Genomic DNA, 23,648 nt, shown 5'->3' with positions numbered 1-23,648 from the left:
ATTACCACTTCTTAGCTACCTACTGTATGTCTTGACAACCACTAAATAAAAAGACTACCTACCTCAGGAAGTGCCTGAGCTACAGATTAACAGAAGCTAAGACTACTCCAGCTAGAAGACTCTAACACTTGCTTACCTTTATACCCTCCTCAAGTCTACACTATTGGCCATTTTTGGAGACAGGACATTGGGTCAGGTTAACTTTGGACCAACACAGCAATTCTTATATCACATTACCACTGAACATACCCTTGCCCTGCCCTCCCGGTTCTCTCAGTTCTGTAGTGAATGGCAAGAAAAAGGAAACAGATTTCTTAGGTGAGTTTGATTTTGATGACCAGTATCTTTCTGATTCCTGCAAATGTCACCATATTGTGTGCTACGCAACATAAAAGGAAGATATGATCTCTGTCCAAAAAATAAAAGTCTGAAGGAAGGTGGTTTACACCGTCCTCTTTGGATAGAAATACATGATGTTTTCAGACACTTCAGTTTTTAACATAACATTTAATAAACTGCAAAGCTGTGTACTTTCATATGTAAGTCTCAACAATGAGCAGGAACTCTCAAATATGCCTTTAGTTATATAAAATTCACATATATCAACATTTTTCACTGCTTTAACTTCCCACTTCAATAGTCAAGTGCCTCTAAGAGTATCCACATGTGCTATTATTTACTAATGCCTACTTCATTTTCTCCTATTTTAATTCTGGACAGGGCAACGATTTGTCCTTGATGAGTGCACTGGTACATAATCTCGGGGCTGAGATTCTCAACCTAATGATGGCAGCATAACAAATTAGCAAGAGGCAGCAACTCATCAAGCATGGGCTGCCCAACTATGGTGTAGTACAACTTAGTTTTAAGCATCAGTGAAGGATGGTTATGCTGAGCTGCATTTTCTTACAGTGGGGCAAGTGAAGAACATACATGCAACCAATTAACAACAGCTACTATGTCTCAGCTAATGGGGGCAACTTATTAAGCTGACATAATTCATTATGCAGTTCAGCCCTGAATGAAATGTGGCCCACCTGAAGAGGCTTTCTCCTAAGTGTTTCTCACATTGTCTTTTTCTTTTCTGTTGTGGTTTAGGCAGCAAAGCTACTGGCAGCCCAGTCCCACTTCCTCAATAAACCAAGGTACTAAGGCGTCTTCAAAACCCAGTTCTGGGATTTTTTCTCTCCTCCCCACACTTCTTTAACAGCTAAAAGAAAGCATGATCAGTCTCACAGATTAGTAACCACAGCTCAAAGAAACAGCTGCAAAATTAGAGTCTGCTTTAAAGGTTAGCTCCTGTAATGTATTTGTGCCCCAAAACCAGGGTAACTAAAACCAATGTTCTTATATATTAAACAATTTCCCATAAATGTATTTTTCAAAACACAGGATATAAGCATCCTGTATGTCCTGTAGACATTTCAGCAGCTCCCTTAATTCTTTAGAACAACATTCTCAATTTAACTTAACATTAGGAATGACAGACCATCAGCAATGCTTAATAGTGCAGGAATAACCTGTTTCTAGGACAGAGTATCTGTAAAATGTCTGCATGCAGCATCGTTGCTGATACCAGATCCTTAAGGTCAAAGTCATAGATTAATCTAATCAAGTATAACTCATATCCTTTCCAAATCCTTTAGAATTTAGGTTATATCAAAGATTCCTTTGATTGCTCTCAAATTCAGACAGTCTTAAACAGATATACCCAACTGTCATGCAATTTATATATGCTTTTACAAAACTTCTGAATTTTGCCCAGCAGGCTAAGGTAGATCATCGGAAACATCCAGTACAATTGAAAAACTGAAACTGTTGCATGCTAGGCTTCTTCAGGCTTAACTCCTCCTTAAGGATACACATAGCTTTATCACCACAGATGTTTTGCTGTAGATCTCAGTCCAGTCTTTTGAGTACCCTATTTGTGTTCTTGAAAGATGACCATGAATTCCATTCATGGTAACTCTTTGACAAGAGGAAGGACTCAAATGGTCAGGTTCACTTTGGTCAGGGATGTGGGACAGCCAAGCCTGGAAATGTTAACCTGCTGTACAAGGTACATAGTACTTTGCAGAACCAAATTCAGTGTTTCTGTATTTTGATTGCTAAGGGGGTGGAAAAGAGTTACACTGCATTGCATCAGATGCCCTGGGTAATATATGAATATAATGGGGAACAATTAATTTGAAAGCAGTGTACCTTGCTGCAACTACATATTGTTATACTTTTATCAGTCTAGATGATGATCAGAACTCGACCCTTTTTACCTCTGAATCCACCTCAATCTGGTGAAAGCTGGATGCACCATGAAGTTTTCCAATTAAAAGTCAGTGTGACTCTTCCTGCACTAAGATTATGCCCCCGAGTTCCTCTTTTCCTTAATACCATCTTAAAGTTAATGCAGCTCATTACTAATGATATAGTCCAAATAACAGCAAATGGATTAAACCACTTATTCATAACTGTATACCAAAAAAATTATGTAAATAAGTCAATGCCCACGAAATTTATTTGCTTGCAGAAACTGTGGTTTTCTACTCCATGAAATGTTGCAGTTCTCAATATATTCAAAGATTTTGGTAACATTTTTGGCTTTTCCTAAAGGACATATTGGGCATAAAAACATCGTAAGAACAACTAAAGCAGTCCAATTATCTTTCTGCAGTGACTGAATTATATCGTAGCAGGATTGGAAAAATACTTACGCTCCACAAAGTAAGAGCTGGCATCAATCTTCCAGATAATCTGACCACGGTGAGAGCCATTGACGCCACGGTTCTTGTAGTCCAAAAAGTTTTCGGACAAGACCTCATCTATAAACAAAGAAAACAGTCTCATCACGTGCCCGTTATGACAACATGCATAGCAGAGAGTCAGGCTAAAAATATTCCTTTGGCTTGACAGAACATGCTAGAGCTGCTAGACAGCTTGGCACCACATGTTGTGAAATTAGCTTTTTCACTCATTTATATTTTTAAAAAGTGCAGCTCTTCTTAAAAATCACAGCTTTTCCTGAAATGTAATTTTAAAAAATACATCCCTACAAAATTCTCAAAAATGAAAACATCTAGCTTAGCATGGATGAACCCCTACCTAATTAAACGTAGTTATCTAGCTGTAAGAGAGAATGGCAGGAAAAAATAATCCCTGCTTTACACCAACTCTTCCTTTAAAAAAAACCCACAGAAAATAGTTGCATGTAGGCATCTGCACTACACTCATTTGTATCACAACAGATGTGGTTATTTCTTGCAGCCTACAGCGAAGGCTATTTAGTTTTTAAGAATTCCACTCACTGGGTGCCTTCACAGCTCTCGGCCTCCAAACCCAAATGACTGACAACAAAACGCTGTCCCCTCACAGTGTTTCGAGACACCTAGCAGCTGCCAGCCTACCAAGCTGATCTTCAGACAAGTCAAGGAGTAGTCTATAAAAACGAATAATCTCTAAAAAGTTGCTGAAAACCAAGGCTGAGGAAGCAAACGCCTTGCACGCACAGGGCTGCATGTTAAATAAAAGGCGGGCGGGTAGTGAGCCTGAGAAGTGGCCTTTTGGTTGTCCCCACAATAAATGTTTAGTCTGCTTCCAAGTTTCATTTTAGACTGCTTTAACAAGCTCTTTTCCAGACCAATGTGCAAGCCCTACGTGGTGTAGATGTGAGCAAACACATCCTGGCCTCCAGGCAAAGGCCTGGTTCTTGACCCTCTTTTATCCAACAGCTTAAAAACTAGCCAGCGAGAGACCATGCTGCAGCCTCAGGGCCACACTTGCCAACCTACTAGCTTATGCCGGGTTTTCAAGCAAACAAAAATGCACATATTGCCACCATACCAGGCCAACACTTAGGCTTTTGATTGTCACTAAATACAAACGGTGCAGAAAAAATAAAACAGACATATGGAGACATTTACAGCCTGTCAGAGGGGAGCAGGGCTCATGGGCAGTGGCCTGCGGGAGCCCAAAATGGACGTGAACTCAAGCGGCCGAAGCAGCGACCCGGGATGGGCCCGGCCGAGGCCTCATTGCTCCGGCTTCAGGGGTATGAAATGGATTTCACATCTGTGTCCTGCTAAAGCAAAAGGCCACGATCTCTACCTGCAGAAACCAGCCAGCGACCTCCTGGATTTTTCCTCTCAGCAATGAGGACAGTTTTAATTTTAACAGAGATTTGTACAAATGCACTTTAACCAACTCAACCTTGCTACAGAAACAATTCTAGGTGGGTGCTGAGATTTGGTTCTGAAGACAATTACATTAATTATTAGTCGCCCTAATGTGAACCACTCAATCTGAGATTAAAATACATCAATTGTTTACACTGTGAAGGACTTGCTTCATTATCACACAGGTCAATGAGAAAACAAAGATGACACCATGCAACAAGGAACACTGTGCCTGAGGACAGATTGACAGTGCGACCAGCTGCAGAGTGGAAGAGGCAGCCCAACGGACAAAGCCAAGAAACTCAAAGACTAACATATTATTAAAATATATATATATACAAATGTTAAACAAAGTAGACTTCTGAATTGAAGGAAACTACACTTTCACTGAAAGAATAAAGCAGCAAGCAGATGCCAATGTTATCCCATTGGTTTTACATAGTTGTGCTCTCAAAAGAGGAAGGTAAGTGGGCTACCAACACAGAACTCTTTGGTGCCACTCTCTTGAGGGATTGTCGTGGTTTAACCCCAGCCAGCAACTAAGCACCACACAGCTGCTCGCTCACTTCCCCCGGTGGGATGGGGGAGAGAATCAGAAGAGTAAAAGTGAGAAAACTCATGGGTGAGACAAAAACAGTTTAATAAGTAAAGCAAAAGGTGCACACACAAGCAAAGAACAAGAAGGAATTCATTCACTACTTCCCATCAGCAGGCAGGTGTTCAGTCAGCCATCTCCAGGAAAGCAGGGCTCCATCACGCATAATGGTTACTTGGGAAGACAAATGCCATCACTCCGAACGTCCCCCCTTTCCTTCTTCTTCCCCCAGCTGTATATACTGAGCATGACGCCATATGGTATGGGATATCCCTTTGGTCAGTTGGGGTCAGCTGTCCCAGCTGTGTCCCCTCCCAGCTTCTTGTGCCCCCCCAGCCTACTCGCTGGTGGGGTGGGGTGAGAAGCAGAAGAGGCCTTGACTCTGTGTAAGCACTGCTCAGCAGGAATGAAAACATCCCTGTGTTGTCAACACTGTTTCCAGCACAAATCCAAAACACAGCCCCATACTAGCTACTGTGAAGAAAATTAACTCTATCCCAGCCAAAACCAGCACAGGGACTTACAACAGAAAACCTTTTAAAGAGGTCATTAATGATTGCAATGGATAATTATAAATGGCAATGCTATCTACAATACTCTTTCCCTTTGTTGACTTGCTAATTGTGAGTAATTATTTCACTAGCTGTGTTTCATTCTCTCTACTGAAGTGGAAATCTTTCAGCACGTTCACATAGTACGTATCTGCAGTAACACTTCAACAGTAAAATCCTCTGGTATGATTTCTGTTCTTCCTCTGTACTTTATAGCTGGTTGTGTCTTCTTTTAAATGCCAAATTATATATAAAAAAAAGGGCAGGTAAGTATACACTGTTGCTCTCAGAGCTTTGGCTTACTAATGACTACCTTCAGTAACGGACCATCCTGGATACAGATTATCCAGAGTTACCCACATAATTCTGTGGAAGTAGGAACACTTACATACACATGAGGAGATTTAAACCTATGAACTGCCCCTTTTCCTTTGGCAGGGAAAACACTTTATACTTAAAGGTGAGCATATACTGAAACGTTGCACTGGGCTGGAGCCTGGGAACCCTGTCTGGCCCCTCGTCCTGGTGGGGCACAGAGAGCATCCCTCAGCTCAGGCATACTGCCCTCTGGCTTCATCACTTGTGACGTTTATTTGTCATATTTAGCCTCTGTAAGCTGCTGGAGATGCTCCAACACCTGCCACGTTATTAAGATGTATGGGTAATTACTGTTCCTCAAGATATATTGTTTATAAAATACCATGCTTGCTTAAGGAGGCTTAGCTGAGCTAGACTGGTTGGCCTTGCTTAAGAAATCACAGACATTTTAGGCCAGAGTTTAGTGGCACAAGAGATCCCAGAATCAGATTTAAAATGCTGTGTTCATACATAGTATCTGTGGGGGCCAGCTGGCACCTCCACTGCATCGTCTGTTGTCTGCTTCCCACAGCTGGCACAAAGGCAGTGTGAACTCTGCGTCACGCAATCTCTCTAATTTGACAGAGATGTCAACATATGCCCATACCCAAACCAAATCACATCCCTATTGTGAGCTCAGCCAGCGGGGACGACTGCAGAAAGCCCTTTCCTCCTTTTCGTTGGAAACATGCAGGACGGCTGGAAAACCAGACTGAGAAAAAGGATCACTCTCCATCTGCACGTCCAAGGTAGAAGACCCCCAAAGGGAAGGAATAAGCAAGCTGGTCTATGGTTATAGCTGACAGGTGAAACCATGGGAAAGCTGGAACAAGCTGCTCCCACCAAGTAGCATCTGCAGGCTGCCTCCTGCCGCGGAGGTGAGAGACAGGGATGTGCGGGAAGGACAGCATCCAAAGCAAAAGGTCAGGTCGCAAAGCACGTCAGGGAAGGGATACACACATGGAGCTAGTCATGCGCAGACAGTTCATGGACAGCAGCCACTGATGAAATACAGGCTCAGGCAGTAGGAAGGATATTTTATTATGAGTTTATGGAGCTCTGCAACATGCAGGTCACCCCAAGTAGGAGCAGCAGAGCTTTTAAGTATAAAAACATTTTTGTAAATCAAACGTATTTACAAATCTCATCATTTTGAAATCCAGTATGTAGATCCTTCTTACAGCCAGATGTAAACCCTGTCTGTCTCTTTTGAAAAGCTAGGTACTTCCCTCTTTCCAAAGAAAGAAAACTTATTTTTAGTCCAGTAGAAATTTACGTTAGTTGGGATTTTTAAGCCAGACAAATTTTAGCTCTAGAAAAATACATGCAGGTCCAAAAAGGAAATCTTTCCCTTTCAGTTTTTGAATGTATGTATTTTTGGAAGGTGAAAGATAAGAAAGGAATATCCCCTGGAAAGTTAAAAATAGCAGCAGCTGAAACTGGTCCGGAGGTCAGAATGTATGAATACGCCTGATCTACCTGTTTCAGTTGGCAGGTGATACTATTCCAGGCATGCTATTCCCTGAACATGGACATTATGTATGTAGCACATTGACAAAGAAAATTGTGCATATGAAATATACAGCAGTTTAGTGCACTACATATATGTGCATATGTGTGTACATACATTCATCAACATTCATGCCATATATAAGCGAACAGATGATATGGTATGTTAAAGAGAAAAAGTACGTGCAAAGGAAAACAAATCTTATTTCATATTTCTACTGAGAATCCCTATAACAAAGGAAATGACCTTAAAAACATGTTGCATCTTAATTCCTGAAGGTAAATGGTGAAATGCTTTGTTTCACCTCTGTACAAAATGAAGAGCAGAGTTAATACTGCTCCCTTTCATATATTTCAGCCAGCAGCTAATGGCTTTTGACATTTTTCCAATGAGGCATTGTAATGCATCTCCCTCCCTCTATTTTTGAAATGAGATTAACCTTTAAACTAGCTCTCTGCTTAGCTGGCAATCCACTGCATAGCCTGGGTTTGGCCCTGCTTGGCCAAAAAGCAAACATTTTGTGATCGCTCTCAGATCTGTGGCTTCATTTTCCTGGATGGTAAACAGCTAACTAATTAAGGAAAGTGTTAAATGAGGGAGTATTCAGGATGTGCTGCCCTTTGAACATCATCAGCTGGTCCTGGAGCTGGAGACAGGGATGGTGAGGGCATCTAAGATGGGGAACCAGCAGGCATTGCTCTCTGCCTCCCCTGCTCTGGGGCACCGAGGTGCCAGCTGCCTCTTGCTGGTGAGAGGGAAGGCAGCTGCAGACCTGCAAAGCTGCGCTGGGACAGGAGCAGCAGCAGTCAGACCTCCCGCATCTCGCACGGTCCCTAGAGGAAACAGGGAAGGTGATGCACAACCAGGCACCAGGCAGCCGGGGCCTGAGCAGCAGCCAGAGGGACCAAGGCACGCTAGCGGCAAACATTAGCAAGTGCTTTGGGAACCAGCAGCAATTCTGATGGACTGCTTGTCCTCACCGAACCAGATACCTCCAAGCACAGCCTTTTACTGCTAAAAATATTCTGCGCTGTCACTTCCATGCTGAGTGATCCCAATATACTTCACAAGCACTATATATAGAGAGAGATAAAGAGCCATGGCCACCAAAGAAAGCTATCTTTCAGATGAAAGACAGTAACCAATTGACAAAAAGCATGCTGTTCTTCAGAGGAATTAGGGAAAATGTTGATAAAGGCCACCCCTCAAAAAGATCTGTAAAAAACGTAATGGGGACTTCAAGTGCTGTCAGCAGCCTACACTAAACAGACAGGACCTTGGTATTTGAAAGCTTGCCTGAACTTCCCACAGAGAAGCAAACAGAGAGTCAATACATCTTCCCCAGAAGGACTGATGGAGTTCAAATTACAAATAGCTGAGTGACCCTTCTGGTCAGTTTGGTTTTACTTAAGAGGCAGAAATGAAAAACCCTCTCTCTCAAACAGTATTTTGCTGATATATATGATGAGCCTATCTTTCCACATTCTCCAAGAATAACAACTACAAAATTTAGAATAACCTGGGCTACCTTCAAAGCAGCAAATAATTAACAGGAGACAGGAACACAATGTCAGACAGGTGCCTGAACTTGGTACACTATTCCAGTCTCTTATCCATCACTAACTTGATTTAGCACTACATATTACAACACTTGCTTTCTATAAACTTAATGCAATTATGGCATAAAAATAGAAGCTACGCTTCATGTCTTGATCCCTTATGAATAAGAAGTGCTGTACTCCTGAAATTACAGAAGAACTTATAGTCTTTAGCTGAACAAATTTGCTTTAGCTCGAAATTTAAGAGTGCTTTTGGCCAATATGTATGTCTGTACTATAATGACATATGAAGATAGTTAGCAAAATGCTTTTAAAAATCATTTTCTGTACAAAGAGGCCAAGCTCTGGTTGATCTGTTTTGCAATTTGCATAGAAAGCTGCAGGAACAGGACATTGTAAAGCACAGAAAAGCAATAAAATAAAATTATTTCGCAAGATAATACAAAGATAAGCTTCCTATTTCTGATGTTTCTTCTTTTACCACCCAATTTATCACTTGAAGAAGAACACGAAATGATGAAACAGCCTCTACAAGTCACAAGCGCAGCTCGCAGTGAGTTGTATCAGGCCATGCCAGTGTTTCCTTTTGCAACCTTTTAGCATTGCAAAACCTAGCCCTTGGAAACAGTGCTTCCAAAGACTTGTACAATACAAGTGGTCATCATTCTGCAGGAGAAAAGCTATTAATGAGAAACATATGCAGAAGATGCAGATACCAATTTCTTATTTATAAAGATACCACAGTAAAAAAAAAAAAAAATCACAAATAATGGCTATCATTATAGGAGTCGATAGGAACGTTTCCACTGTCTTCAGCAGCTACAGATCCAGCTCTAACGTGGATCAAAATTTCACTGTTAATTCATTTGCCAATTTCTGCTGCAGACAATGAATATACCGCAATTTTCAGTTAGCATCCCTCCTTCTATAGCTTCTTAGGGAGAAGTTAGGGAAAAGAGTTCTGGAAAACGAGAACCCTTCATCAGTGCTGAAAGCTCAGTCCTTGATCTAAGAGCTATGCATGTGCTTTGTTTCAAGTTCGTGAATAGTTCCATTTTAATCCCACAAAAATTAACACTTTACCCAGTTAAAGAAAAGTAAATTGGGAGGGAGAAAATGTGAACGATGAGTGGAAAATAGCAGCAAGAGGAAGAGCTTTCCAAAGGAAAGTAGGGAGGTAAAAGAGCATAAACTGTAATAAAACAGGGATAGAGTTGGCAAAGTTTCAACAATTCTTGGTCACTGAGGGCAGAAGATGCTGTCCTAAGTAAAACTGCTCCAGCCACACGGAAAGGCAGGCATGGTAGGTTTAAAACCTGAACCGCCTAATCTGAAGCAGAAAGAATTACACATAAAACCCAAAAGACACCTGTCATCCACTCCCAAAATCAAGGAGTTACAACTTTCAGCAAAACACTTTTACCTTTGAATATCTAGCTTACTTTCAGAGCCATATATGGCATTATCTTTTACCACTTCAGCAGCCTCCAAATTACTACTGGGAGATATCATTCTGATCTTTCATGACACCAATACCGATGAAAAAAGCAAACAAAACTGCCAATTACAGAGACCCTATTAAATCTTGGGGCTGATATGCCTATGGGTTTTCAGCAGGCTCTGGATGAACTGTGGATCCAGCCCTTCCTCACTGTCCTGCCCTCCCTGCACTTGAGCTAACCACACTGAGAGTCTGAGCTCTGTCACTTGAGGGACTTCCCTCTCCTTCCCTGCAACAGTGGAGCCTCTGGCTAAAAGCAGAGCTGATGGCAACGGGCCTTATTCTTCTATGGTATCATTGAGGTGTTTGGGATCTGTGCTCCAGCACAACCCATTACTCATCTATTTCTCTCCAGTAATCACAAATCTTCTGCTGAAAAGGTAGACAGAATGAGGAAAGCAAAGAGCTGAGCTAGGGCTCAGCAATAACAGCTTGTGGGGGCTAAAAAACCCACAGCAGATGTTAGGTTGCAGTGGGATGGACATCTATCTAGTAATACCAGTGTCATTTGGTTCTGCGTACACTTGAAAGTGTGATAGTATCCACATAGCTCTCATTGCTACTTCAGCTATGCCTGTCCCAGCTACAGACTTCTGCTTTAAAGCTCCTGCACTGCCAGATTTATTTTCACCACTGCAGCAGTTGGACCACATCTGGGTTTTAGTACGTTAACAGCTATACTTCAGCTATGCATTGCACAAACTTCTCCACAACTAATGACATCCAGCTTGCACACAGAACTGAAGATGGGAGGGAGGAATCCAAACAAAGATGATCATGACTGCCTCAGCACATACTGAAAAACTGAAGATATGCCATGTGTGGTGAGGTACAACATGGAAGAGTTTTGTTTGCTTGTTTTTAATATAACAATAGATCCAAAGTTTTTGCAGTCAGAGGAAGCCTCCCCATTGATTACAGCGCAATTTGGAAAATGAGGATTAGGAGAAAACAGTGCACCCATGAAATTTGCTAGAAGATATTAAAATAAGAGATGCTGCAGGCCTAGGGCAGTATAAAGACATGATATAAAGGGACATAGGAAGATCTGAAACGTGAACAAGGATGACACTTGTCCAGGTTAACAATGTTCATTAAATAGGGGGGAAATAATTTGCAGTATTTGAAAAATGGGCTTACAGCAATGTTGAAAGACATAACAGCAGACAGTAAATTAGTCAGGCATTTGTGATCTGATACAGCAGCAAAAAAAACCCCCAAACACAACTCAGATGTGTGCACTGAAGCACCATGGTGCAAAGAATCTCTTGAGAATCTGGAGTGATTTTATCTGAAAAATGGTATTCAATTATAAGCTTATTACAAAGTGGAAGATCTTCAGTGAAGAAAAAATGTCTTTAGGGCTGGAGAGATCAATGGATGAGAAAGATTACAAAAGCTAAATGCATACACAGTCATTACAGTAGTCGTGAAGGGCATCACAGGAATATTCAAATGTTATGAACAGTGTGTTTAAGTGTTATAAACAGTAAGGAGTGAGAATGATTTAGTTTGGTTTAGAAAACTAAGAAGAAAAACATATGCTGAACCTTCAAAATCCACATGGCTAGCTTGACAACCTCTACAGAACAAATCTTTCTGCTTAAGCCTTATCCTGCCAAGAATTTTATGTTTGTGCTGTGATTGATTCTACCCAGCCAATGGTCTGAATGAGCGGCATGGATTATGCTTCTTTTGCAGGATTGAGGCCAAAACCTGGCTTTTGGTGCACCAATATCCCCCACTGACTGATTTCTTCAGGAATGCTTTAGTGGGTGATCATTACTGGCTTCATTATCAGTCTGGGCTATATCACGATATGAGCCCTCCTTGCACAGCACAGAGGCATTTTTATCCATGGGCATAAGGACCCTGGAAATCACTGAAAAGGCATGAGGCTGCTGTATTACCCGTCTGCATTATTTCCCTCTCCTGATATTCAGGATGACAGTTGAAGTGGAAAACTCTTTTCCACCTGTTCACCTAGAAAGAGGTTCATAATACCATAGCTGTTATTTTATGGAGAAATACTAAATGAAAATGGGAATCTTTTGGCACACCGTAAACACCTCTTCCACGTATTAAAGATATTTAAGGAAAAGAACTGGCAACCTACAGGCTTCTTTACCATGACTTCCCTAAAAGACCATAAAGCACACCACCACTGCACTAACCCCTCTACAGAAGCTTTTTGGTGCATTGCTACTAACAACGTTAACACCACACAAATGACAGAAGCACTGAAGGGGAGAATGGGTCAGAAGCCATACGTGTTAGGAATATTCAGAGACCCTTGCATTTAAGCGTTGACTGTATCTACTTGTAAAGGGGTGAAACAGAGACGAAAGCTGTGTTTGTGTCACACTTGGTGGGTCTGGAAATGGCATATCCTAGTTTCGACTGGCTGAAGTGGTCCACCAGATACAGAACTGGGAAAAGCAAAAAGTGACTCAGCCTGATAAAGAGAAGTCACTCTCACTGGATCCAAGAGCAGCCAGGTGAAGGCAAGCCAGGTTGGAACAAATAACTGGTATCGCTGCACTAATATATCTGCCAAGGCCTACAATACCTAACACCCTCTCTGTTCAGCATTTGTGCCAGGCTTTCTATTAGGGTTTTTTTTTTTTACGACAGGTTTGTTCCTCTGACACGTTTTGTTCCTGAAGTAAGTAGTGCTGTGCTTAGTGAAAGCTGTCTGGCCACTGGGCACCTCTGTTGATGTCTTACAGACAGAGCAGAATTGCAGGTGTTGAACAAAACTCACCTTGCTGAGGTGATCACAGCCAGCCGCAGCTGCCGTCCCCAGCCTGGCGAGAGACCCAGCTACAAGATGACGTACTGAGGAGAAGCCCTAAGACCAGAGTGAGGTTCTCTTCCAAAGGCCATAAAAGGACTGGGAAAGATGGGTAAGCCCCAGGACACAACAAATCCAAACATCAACAAAATTCACTCTAAGCAGGCACACTGTGAAGAGTTTGGTTTTACAGATGGCTATATTTGAAGCAGAGAGGTGGAGCAACCATCCAAACGCACAGGGAGAGCCTGAATCGGGGATTAGAGCTGTAACGCAGGGACCCGCAACTCCTAGCCTTATATGCACATTACTGTTTCTAACATTTTCCATCTCTGTTGGCAACATGTGACACTTTCTGCTTGTATGCATTGGATGTTTCGTAAAATAGCTGTACAAACAAGTTCTGATCCAAGTCTGAACTGAACTGACTTCAGCAGAAAAAATGTAGATCTTTCCATTTGCCTCAGTGGCCATTTCGGCTACACAAGGCCCTCTAAGCCCAAAATCAACCTGGAAAGTGTCTAAACAAATGTTTAAATGTCTATTAGCCAATAGCTTTAAAAGTTAGATTGGTCAGATTACAGTGAATTGCCTTTTTGGGAGCAAAATAACATCAAAGGCTGAAACAGAGGAGGAAAACATGCTGTTTTAAAGCTAAATTTCAGTCACTAATTAGGTCAAGACATTCCTACTTATATAAATTTCAGAGGAACTACTCTGTCAAAAGCCAAATATGGACAGGAAATTGGACCCTACAAGATTTGTGTCTGAAGAAAATTTTAATAAATAGCCTTTAATAATGTTTTGCTTTCTCATAAGGAAATGCTGAAAGAAAAAAAGCCTATTGCATATGGGTAAGAAGAGTATAATATTAGCCCTGATAAATTCTCAACATCAGCGTGCACAGACACTGGAGCAAACGATTCTTTCAAAAGTCTGGTTTAAACATTTCTCATTAGCTATTCTACAGCAGATATGGAGATGATGACAGAAGTGAAATCTAGTAGTAGCTAAAATGCTACTGCAGTAATTATAAGATAGCTTTTTATCTACAGGCAGCTGCCAGCAGTCCATATTAATTTATCTAAGAGGCTTCATACTGTAGCAAATAGTAATAGTAAATGAGGTAACAGAGAAAGAGAAAACTTTGAGATAAATAACTCAAATAATCCATATGTCTCACAGTAGCCACTAGATGAGACTTCTTTTTAAAAAAAAGTATACAAACACGCTATCTTCATTATTCATAACTTTGTTTTGCTTTCACCTTTTTTTTTTCCAGCGTGCATTTTCTTTATACATAGCTTTTCTGCAAAGAAACCTCAAATTCCAGAGATTTTTAAACAGCAACAGAGCTGTGTTATGTTTGAATTTCTCAAAGAGCTCTTTTTGAGTGTTTACGTGTATTTTTGATTGTGGATATGTTTCTGAAAGACTGCTGATGTTCATAGTACTATAGTTCTCTTGAGGAAAGGCAAATGCACATCTCAGGTGAGTTGTTACAGAATTTAGAGGTTCCTCTGCATAGCTCAGAGCTGATATATAGTATATACAAGGGGAAGTTAGAATATCTCTAGAGTTCAAGCTTAGCAGGAATGAAATATAATTCCTACTCCTGAGAGCACAATGTCTTAAACACCCAGAAAGGCTTGTTCTTCCAGTTCCCATATTTTTTGTCACCTTACCATGGCTAATCTTAACATGCACTGAAGTAGTAGCGTCTATATTTTAACAGAGTCAACATTTACTATTCTCCCTTCAATTAAGGAGTTTTTCTATGGCCCTTCATCAAAATCACATAGGTGTGTATGGATGTTTTCACACAGCTACAGGGTGGATATACTCAATACTATTTTTTGCCATGAGACACGACCACCATTTTTTACACTGAGACCATGAGCAAAAGTTAACTCTAATAACCAATTCTAAATCCAGCTTTTACCTGCTTCTGCAAAGACTGTTCCCCAGTTGGCCACCCTTAAGAATGTGCACATGGATTGAAGTAGAAATAACAGATACCTTATGAAAAAAGGAGCTGTGGCTCCTTCACATGAGGAGCAAGTAGCCAGAATTTCCATACAGGGAGGACTCCCTTAACCCTTCTTTCAGGCTACTTAAACCTTTGAATAGTATCCCAAAATGCCCTATGGTATCAAAATGTATGAGGTGCACAATTTTTGCTCTTTTTCTTTTGGAAGCCTTTTGTATCATCTATATTTCCCCAGACTTGGAACATCTTTGTTCCGAAGCCTGCAGTTTATTGGGTACCATCAAAATTTTAGTGATGGCAGAGGTGGTGAGAACAGACTAAGTTTTATGCATTTCAAAACCAACACTCGTATAAAATTATTTGGAGATATTTCCTAGAATACTACAATGGCAATGACTAAACTCCTCTAAGGTGAGAGCTGCCTTCTGTTCTGCTTTTGTATAATCCCTTCCTGGGATACCCAGGAGCTCCCACAAGACAAATAACAAACACCAACTCTAATGCTCCCACACCAAGTTTTAAAGAAAATCCACAACACACTACCTGATACCCCAAGGATGCAAATAATTTCTCATTGTTCTCGTGACTCACGACAATATTAAATATTGCTACATTCAAACCTTTCAGCTCAATTTCACCAACCCAAACAATCACAAAAAGGACTGGGCTGTATCCACAAGCTGGCTTTGAGACAAACACTAGAATGACCAGCAGCAATGCAATAGTTAACAGTGTTGCCATGCAAGTGGTAATAATAGGCTTCAACACTAATCCTCTATTGAGCAAACTGGGAAAAGCTCATAGTTTCTTTGGTTCTCTTGTTCCAGCCTGGCTGCTAATTCAAAACATAGTCATATATCAGTTTACATTGTGAAGGTCATACCCACAAGGCCAGGAACATTTCCTCTCTAAACAGGAGTGCAGGCTCATAAAATCTGTGCAAGTGCACACACAAATCTAAGCCATTAGGGATGTCTGGATCTCCCACCCCTACGGATTGGTCACAAACATTGAATACAGGATGTGTCAGCATTTTATTTCAGGTCAGAAGCACGCTTTTATAATGACCCTTCCAATTGTCCCCACTTTGTCACCACCAGACTGTGTGGTGATCTTTGGGAACATGAACTTGATTCTATCCTGATGAAGCTAAACTGAAAGATACACTACAGCAATTCAAGGGCATTCAGTCTGCCAGACTGAGAGTGTTCCAAAGCCAAGCCCCCAAAATGCATTCAGCAGATGTTTGCTTCTACAGATGCATTCCTACTGGTTCCCCCTACTTTATTAATGTGGATATAGTCATAGTGCCAGTTACCTTCCTAGATTCCAAGTGTTTTCCACGTCAAACGAACACCAAAAACCAAGTGGTCTTCCATGTTCTTTCTTTAAGGGAACCAAAACACCAAAGCTCACCTTACATTAGGTTTTGGGAGGGGAGGAGTGGGAAGAGGGGAAGGGAAGAGAAAAAAAGGAATGAGGGGTGTTGCTGCCTGCTATTTCCTCAGTTATTTAGGTTGGGAACCTGAGAGGCTGGAGACAAAACACCTTCAAAGACACCAAGGGTCAACTGTTGATTTCTTGGGGACTGGACACACTATTCATTTTTCATTTGGCAGTGGTGTTACTTGGAACAAGCCATTGACTATTGCCATTAACACCAGGCATTCAGCCAGCAGGGGCAAGGATACACTTCACAGTTTGCAATTCTAATTTACTGGGGTGTCTGGAGCAACACCCTGTTTGATACAGTAAATTAAGCAGGAGTAGCAGGGTAGATTTTTCTTTTGCCCAGTTAAACCTCTATGTATTCAGGTTACCCATCAAAAAAAAATTTAGAATGTGTCTTCATAGCCCTTGATATCATGTTTGAGCAATGAAACCTGGCTGAACAAGTTCATTCAATGTGAAACAGCTCTGTGGACTTTCTGTTTACTCCAGACCACCAGAAGGTACGTTTTGCCTCTTTTTACTGAAGCAATACAATCCTTCATGAGTTGTCTGTGCTACTGCAGAATAGACTTAAGAGTATGTCTTAGTGCCTAGTACTGGGGGCTGCTGTGTCTTCTAATCTGTTCCAGTAAAACACTCAACTGCAAGCTTAACTGTAAACACAAGTAATTCTGTTAAGGCCAACAAACCAGACTGCTTTCAGAGCATCTGTTTTAAATCCAGTCTCTGGTTTTTTTCCTAAAAGATTTTAAATTTCAGAAGCCTACTTTTATTTTCAAAGCAGGATATTTTATGAGGTTACTCACAGGAACAAGTACTGCAGACTGGCTTACTGTAACCCCCACTCCTGTCCCTCCATGTCCTAAAGAGCCACCCTCATGTTCCCCTTCTCCCAGTCTCACCAATACCCTGAACTCATTTTCCAATGCCTAACACTGTGCCACCATGGTTCCTCTACATGCTCAGACCTCCCATCCAGTACCTTCTCACATCCCCTACATCACCAACATCTGTGTTCCCAACATCCTTAGCACGTGATGCCAAGCCTTCTGGTTTTATCCACTAAAGCACTTAAGTAATGCCATAGCTCTCTACGATGCCTCCTATGATTGCTCCAAAAGCCCAGCTCACATCATCATATGCTTTACCTGTTTTTGGTTTGCTATATGGGCAAGATGAAAGAGTGCTATTGGAACTAAAATACCTGCTTAGTGCTAGGCACACTTATCGAAACAGAAAAGGGCTGTGTTTTACCAACATTTCCCTTTGTGGGGGCACCAATACGAGTCTGTCGTCTTTACCAAGTCACTGGTTTTCAGGAAACATTAAGAACTTCACATTTTTAAGACCTCTAATCTGTAGAGGAATGTGTCTGAAACTGATCCACCATGTTCAAAAATTACCAGAGGGAAAAGAGTTAACACAGACTTCAGTCTAGGCAGCAGGACTATTTCCATAGGAACCAAACCAGGTTAAAAAATGCTAATTTTATACTGAAGTGAAACAATCAGGTAAAAGTGGATTGAAACCATTTCTTATTACTCTTATGTGAGGCTGGATTTACTAGATGGAGATGCCAAAAATATGCTCATGTACATGGCTGAATACAGCTTCCAATACTAAAAAAAAAAAAGGAAAAACTTTCTGGGACAACTCCAGACTGCCTCAGTCTATAATTATTGTTCATATCAAAATATCCTTTGGCTATACAGAAAAAAGGCATTCTGTTTCACAAGGTTTTTAAATGATTCATATTCTTGACTTGTAAAACCTCTCATCTGTCACAGATTACTCAAGGACTTGCAAGAGGAAACTGTGAAAATATTATTCTATCTTTATACAGGAGGTATTTTCCCAAAATCCAAATGGCTTTAAAATGCAAATATCTTGAAATTTCAAGAAACCATCAACAGAAAGCCTCCTCATATCTCTGCTGAAGAAAAGGTGAGCACCAGGACTGCAACCAGAAATTCAGGAGCAGAAAAAAATCTTGTAATATATAAACCCACTTAAAGACTATACTCAATGGAGCTGTATCAGCTTATTATTACCATTAGCCTATATTACCCTAATGCTTACAACTAAAAAAAGCAGCAAGAAACCCAAAGGGGAAGGGGTAAGGGGGACTTACCTATGAGATACATGCCAATCCAGTCCCCTGCATCCACTTCCTCCTTTATATCCCAGTATATCACTAAGTCCTGCGAATGCCCGATGGAGTAGTAGGAGCTGCTGACCATCAGGGTAGACCGGCTGTCTGAAGTGACAAGGTCCGTGTCACTGGTAGACCTAGGAATAGTGACCGTCTCATGGGAATTGTTCCTGATGTCCATGTTATGGAACTGCTCAGGGTTATAGCTGTATCTGAGAGGCTCTTTGCACCGGCGCCGATTTTGTGAGTTCCTAGAGGGAGACGCCATGGCTGCCAGGCCCAGGAACCTGTTTTGGTACAGATTCTGTGAAGAAAAAAAGAAAGGATACTATTTACAGTATTACTCATTTTTCAGTGATGTCAAAGTTCAGGAAAAGTAGCAGATCTTTTTCCATTTGGCATTGCAAAAAAGAGGCCTGAAAAGGTGTAGCAGGAAACATCGTGTTAACTCAACTCCTACTCTGTAATTCTTACCATGAAAACAAGTGTAAGAGCAAGCCTTGCACCACCAAGCTCATCCACAACTGGCAGCGTGTGAGGAAATTATTAGTAGCTGGCTTCCTCCACGTTAATGCATGCATCCATACACAAACATCATGACTATCAAACTGCTAGAGAGCCATTGTCTTTAACATCAGGAGACAGTCTTCCCACTTTTGACACCCGGAGTTAAGTCTTTTCCCCAGTAATTCTTGTTACATTTACAGAGTAATCTTTCTTAAAGCGCAGTCACCCCAGAGACCGTATCCCATCTGGAGAGACTGGTTAGCAATGAGTAAGAGCTCTTCCTCCCTGCTGGAGATCTGAAGAGTGACAGCCATGAAAATGGAACTATCCTGTTACCAAAATAGAGATGTCTTCACTGAAATGTAAATACAAACTGAGCGTTGCAGTGTCTCTCAGTACAACTGATAACTTCTGATGCTATTGCTCTGCTCCATTTTTTTGCAGTAGACTCTTGAGATACTATGCACACCCGCTCTGGGAGGAATTTGGGAATGCACCAGCCAATTAATAGGAATCGAGAAGGTTACTGCAGAGTAGTTACCATCCTAGCAGTTGAAAAAATATTTAAATTCCAACCTACCCTCCTTCCTCAAAGCAAGCTGAGTGACTTGTACAAAATGCATCATGATGCATGAGTTAAGAGCTCTTGTGAGTTGGTAGATGAAGAATCCTTAAGTTATGACTGGGTTAAATTTTGATGTGAAGACATGCTTTGATACTGATCAAAATACTGGTTATTCCTTACTTCTGTGCTGTTTGTTTTTTCCATTTTCCTTCCCAGCTTTCCCTCTTCTCTCCCTGCAGCTCTGCTATTTCAATCACTCAGCTTTTCATTATTCATTAGCCTTCCATTATCCGTCTGTTGCCAACCATGCTGTCAAGTCTGTTAGACACAAAACCAGACAGCTTTGCAGTATGCTATGAAATGCTTTTCACATGATCAGAAGTCAAATCATCCTTTTGAACTCAAACAAATTAAGTGGAAGAAAAATCATAGCTCCTTTGTCCAGCCAAGCAGTTATTTAACCTTGCTTTATTACGGCTATGGTAGCACAGAAGAACAGTATGTCCTGAAAAAATAAAATATTTTGTTTATTAATACCAATCTTTGTGGAATAATTAAAAGACCTATTATAGCGTCTTAGGATTCTGTTGCACAAAAACTGTACAGAGAACAAAAAAATTCAACTGGCATGTTTGTACCCCTAGAATATGCTGTCACTTTGCAGACACTGCCCTACAATGCTTACAATCCGTTGACCCAAATCCTCACTTACTGCATTAAATGGGGTTTATAAGCAAAAATAGCTCCAGCAGGAATGCCACACCTTATAGTAAGTGCTGGAAAGACTGAAGCTAATAATGTAAAAGGCTACACTAGAGATACAGGAATGGAAGGAGGAAGGAAGCGTGTGGGGGAACGAAGTACATGCTGTTGCATTTGCTATGCATTTAATTGTGTCTTTGCTGCTTCTTCTCTAACAGTTACATTTATTCACTGTTTGAAAAGAGAGTTCCCTTCATAGTATAAAGACTGATATTCCCTGTAAACAGAAAATGCATCTTTTTAATCAAAAAACAGGGTCTCACATGCCGTGAACATTTTCTAAGCTGGGAAGCACTTGTGGACAAGCGCAACTACCACACTCTAGTCAGTAATTTAAAATCAATGGGAGTTTCTGTCACTTAGCAAAGAAGGCATCTGCTGTCACAACAGTACCCGGGACAACTACTGTTGGTTTTATAATGGTGAGATAGCAATGTGAAGAACTTCAAGCCCACTCTTCTGGATTAGTCTGTATCATTAATGTGGGTTCCTCCACTCATAGCACACTACAAAAGCTACTTCAGTTCAAAGGCAGACATTTTAGTTCTGGTGACAAATTACTCCAGGGAGTAGTGGTTCTGCAGATACTTTCATTTTTGAATGTTAATGGATGTAGAGTATTAATTAACTGCATACTGTCAAATCAAATTAGACTTAAACATTTAATTTTTTCAGCTTCAGCATGACTTTAAACAGTTTTAATGAAAATGGTAAATTCATCACAATGTTCTAAGTTCCCATTTTCCTGTATGTTGATGCCAGTGGAACAAATGGCATAATCTGAAAGCAACCCAGAAGGCCACATTCTCCAGAAATCTGAGTCTCTTGTATTTCCAGCATTGATTCTACACAAAAACATCAATCCGCAAAAAAGAAAATCCCCAAACTGAAAAAATCCCAAACAAATGGGACAACAGTCACACATAATTATCTGGATTAAATAATGGCATCAAATACAAGCATGGCTGTATGAACAAGTAGAAAAGAGGTTAGGAAAAATAGTTACTCCACATTTTATTACCAGCTTTGCATGTTTTCCATGCAACTGTCTAAAGCATGCACGCAGCCTCCAAGCCCTGGTGAGAGAGTCCCAGCCATAGTGAGATGGCTTAAAAACATTGCAAAGACATCCTCTCAATGTCTTGTGGAAGCAATCTGATCCATCATAGATACCTAGTATATAAAAAAAAAAAAAATCTTTTTTAGGGGCTTGAGATTCATATTTATTCTCTCTATCCCTTTGCAGATGTGTGTACACTATACACACTAAGCTACACTCTCATTTCTAATATACAGTGTAAATTATAAAGCAAGAACAATGAACAGCCAAATGTTGACTCAACAGCACAACAGATCAAGCTTGGTTGTCAACAGAAACAAATCCCTCTTCGTTCCTGGCTCAGAACAGTCACTCCACAGCTGCTTCTACAGTCAGTCTTTCCAGGGGCGTTTCCACCCATGGTCTCTGTACCAAATGACCCCCAGGCTTCACTTTCCTAGCCACTCCCCTCACTGCCTGTATATGGTTAGCAGTAAGGAGAGCCTTTGCTGATCAGGACATCCATGCATGTAAGACGAAGGGTGGTTTTCTCCTCACACCTTTTAACTTTTTTGTCTCGGATTATCAGGTTTTGTCCTAAAAGGACCTGTCTTGCCACACTTAAGTACATCATGCATGTGATATGTTCAACATGTGAGCTCAAGCTTGTCCTAAGTTGAAGGTGCCAATACTGCATTGGCAACTGATGCACTGCTTGGCTATTTCCTATGTCTGAACTTATCTAGGACAGGAGGAATGAGGTGACAAGTATGTACTGTATTTCAGTTATATCAGCAATGTCCAGTTTAGTTTTTGACACCTGGAATAGCAGATGTAAAGGTCTTTCCCTTTACATTCCTCATTTGGACATACATAACATGTAATACAACATACATAAGTAATTTTCAGTTTACTGTATAGTAGACAACTTTTAAATTAACATCTTGTCAAGAAATGCAAATACCACTGCTGGTGGAAAACACATAGGTTTTCTACTGCTGTCAGCTACTCTAGCATAAATAAGCATTTACTCCAATAAATTTAGTAATTAATTGTTTTTTAAAATATCAGAAACAGCCCTTTTGTGTACAGACAGCTATGGCAACAAGTATTTAGCTATAAAATATTAGCGTGCTGAGCAAAATTAGCTAAAGGGACATTTTTCCCCTCTGACTGGCACTCCCTCTGATTTTCACAAAGTTCTGGAAAGCTTTGTCTCTAGAGATCTACCAGCCACATAAAAGTCCTACTCAAAATGAGATTTTTGGAGGATTATCTGTGGACAGAACTTGCCTCTTATTTACGTCACTTAGTCCATCTAATGAAAACAAACCTCAGAAAAATTAATTGAGGGTATTCCCTCCTCCCCCCAATGCAACTGCAATCCCTAACAAGGGAAAGTAGGAAGGTGCAGCCAAAAGGAAATGACAGACAAGATCTGATTGTAAAGAAAACCAATCTCAAAAATGTACACATAGAAAATCTGTAATCAGTAAATACCAAGAAAAAATATTTCACAGATTTTCTTCCCATGTTCTCTCCCTTTGACACTCACACCTGTCTCCTTGCCTGATTGCTGTTTGACACTGGGACAGCAGAGAGCTGTTGTCACCACTGCCTTTTCCTTCGCTACCTGAGAAAACCGTACCACCTCTCTCTCCGAGACAAGAAGAATCCTCTGGCTGGAAGGCTTCACACCATTATTGCTAGCCAAATTTCACTAAAGGATTCAGAGCTGCTGTGCAGCAACTTCCCCTGGAGAACTATAGGGCTTAATATTAGGGATTTTTTTTATTTGGGATTATTTTAAATCATGCCAGAAAGCTACATGATGCTTTAGCAATACAGAGATAGATCTCAGCTAAGCATCTGCAAGGATCCAACTCAATTCTCTGTTCAGACAATTAAGAGCTGTCTTTTAGATACTTGGACTGACACCGGTTACCTCCTATTACTGCTTTGTCAGAGAAGATGTATTTGTGTAGGTCAAGATGGTGGTACAACGGACTTTTACTGTCCATACCAAAGATACTATATGATTGAAATACATCCCATCACGGGAGCATTGGCAGATGAAGAAATTAACGGCAACAAGGTGAAATATTAGCCAGCATGACAGTGGGCTCAAAGAAAGACATATGTAGTCAT

General features: G+C 40.8%; 1 protein-coding gene across 4 annotated transcripts in view; it reads right to left on the bottom strand.

Annotated features, from left to right (window-relative positions):
• The window catches only part of HECW1 (HECT, C2 and WW domain containing E3 ubiquitin protein ligase 1), a 273,800-nt gene that overhangs the window by 166,919 nt on the left and 83,233 nt on the right, over positions 1–23,648 (bottom strand). For all 4 annotated transcript variants that reach the window (XR_012774309.1, XM_075493694.1, XM_075493692.1 and 1 more), the window contains 2 exons: positions 18,607–18,931; positions 2,709–2,816 (listed from right to left, as the gene is read on the bottom strand). Coding sequence is in view for 3 of the 4 variants with exons in the window: in XM_075493694.1 (XP_075349809.1) it covers positions 2,709–2,816; positions 18,607–18,931 (433 nt within the window). In the remaining variant the exon portion in view is untranslated. The remainder of the gene's footprint in view (positions 1–2,708; positions 2,817–18,606; positions 18,932–23,648) is intronic.

This window comes from Mycteria americana, chromosome 2 (assembly GCF_035582795.1).
Source record: "Mycteria americana isolate JAX WOST 10 ecotype Jacksonville Zoo and Gardens chromosome 2, USCA_MyAme_1.0, whole genome shotgun sequence".
Lineage (NCBI taxonomy): Eukaryota > Metazoa > Chordata > Aves > Ciconiiformes > Ciconiidae > Mycteria > Mycteria americana.
Note: the sequence above shows the minus strand (reverse complement) of the source record. Positions and strands in the feature narration are given on the sequence as shown.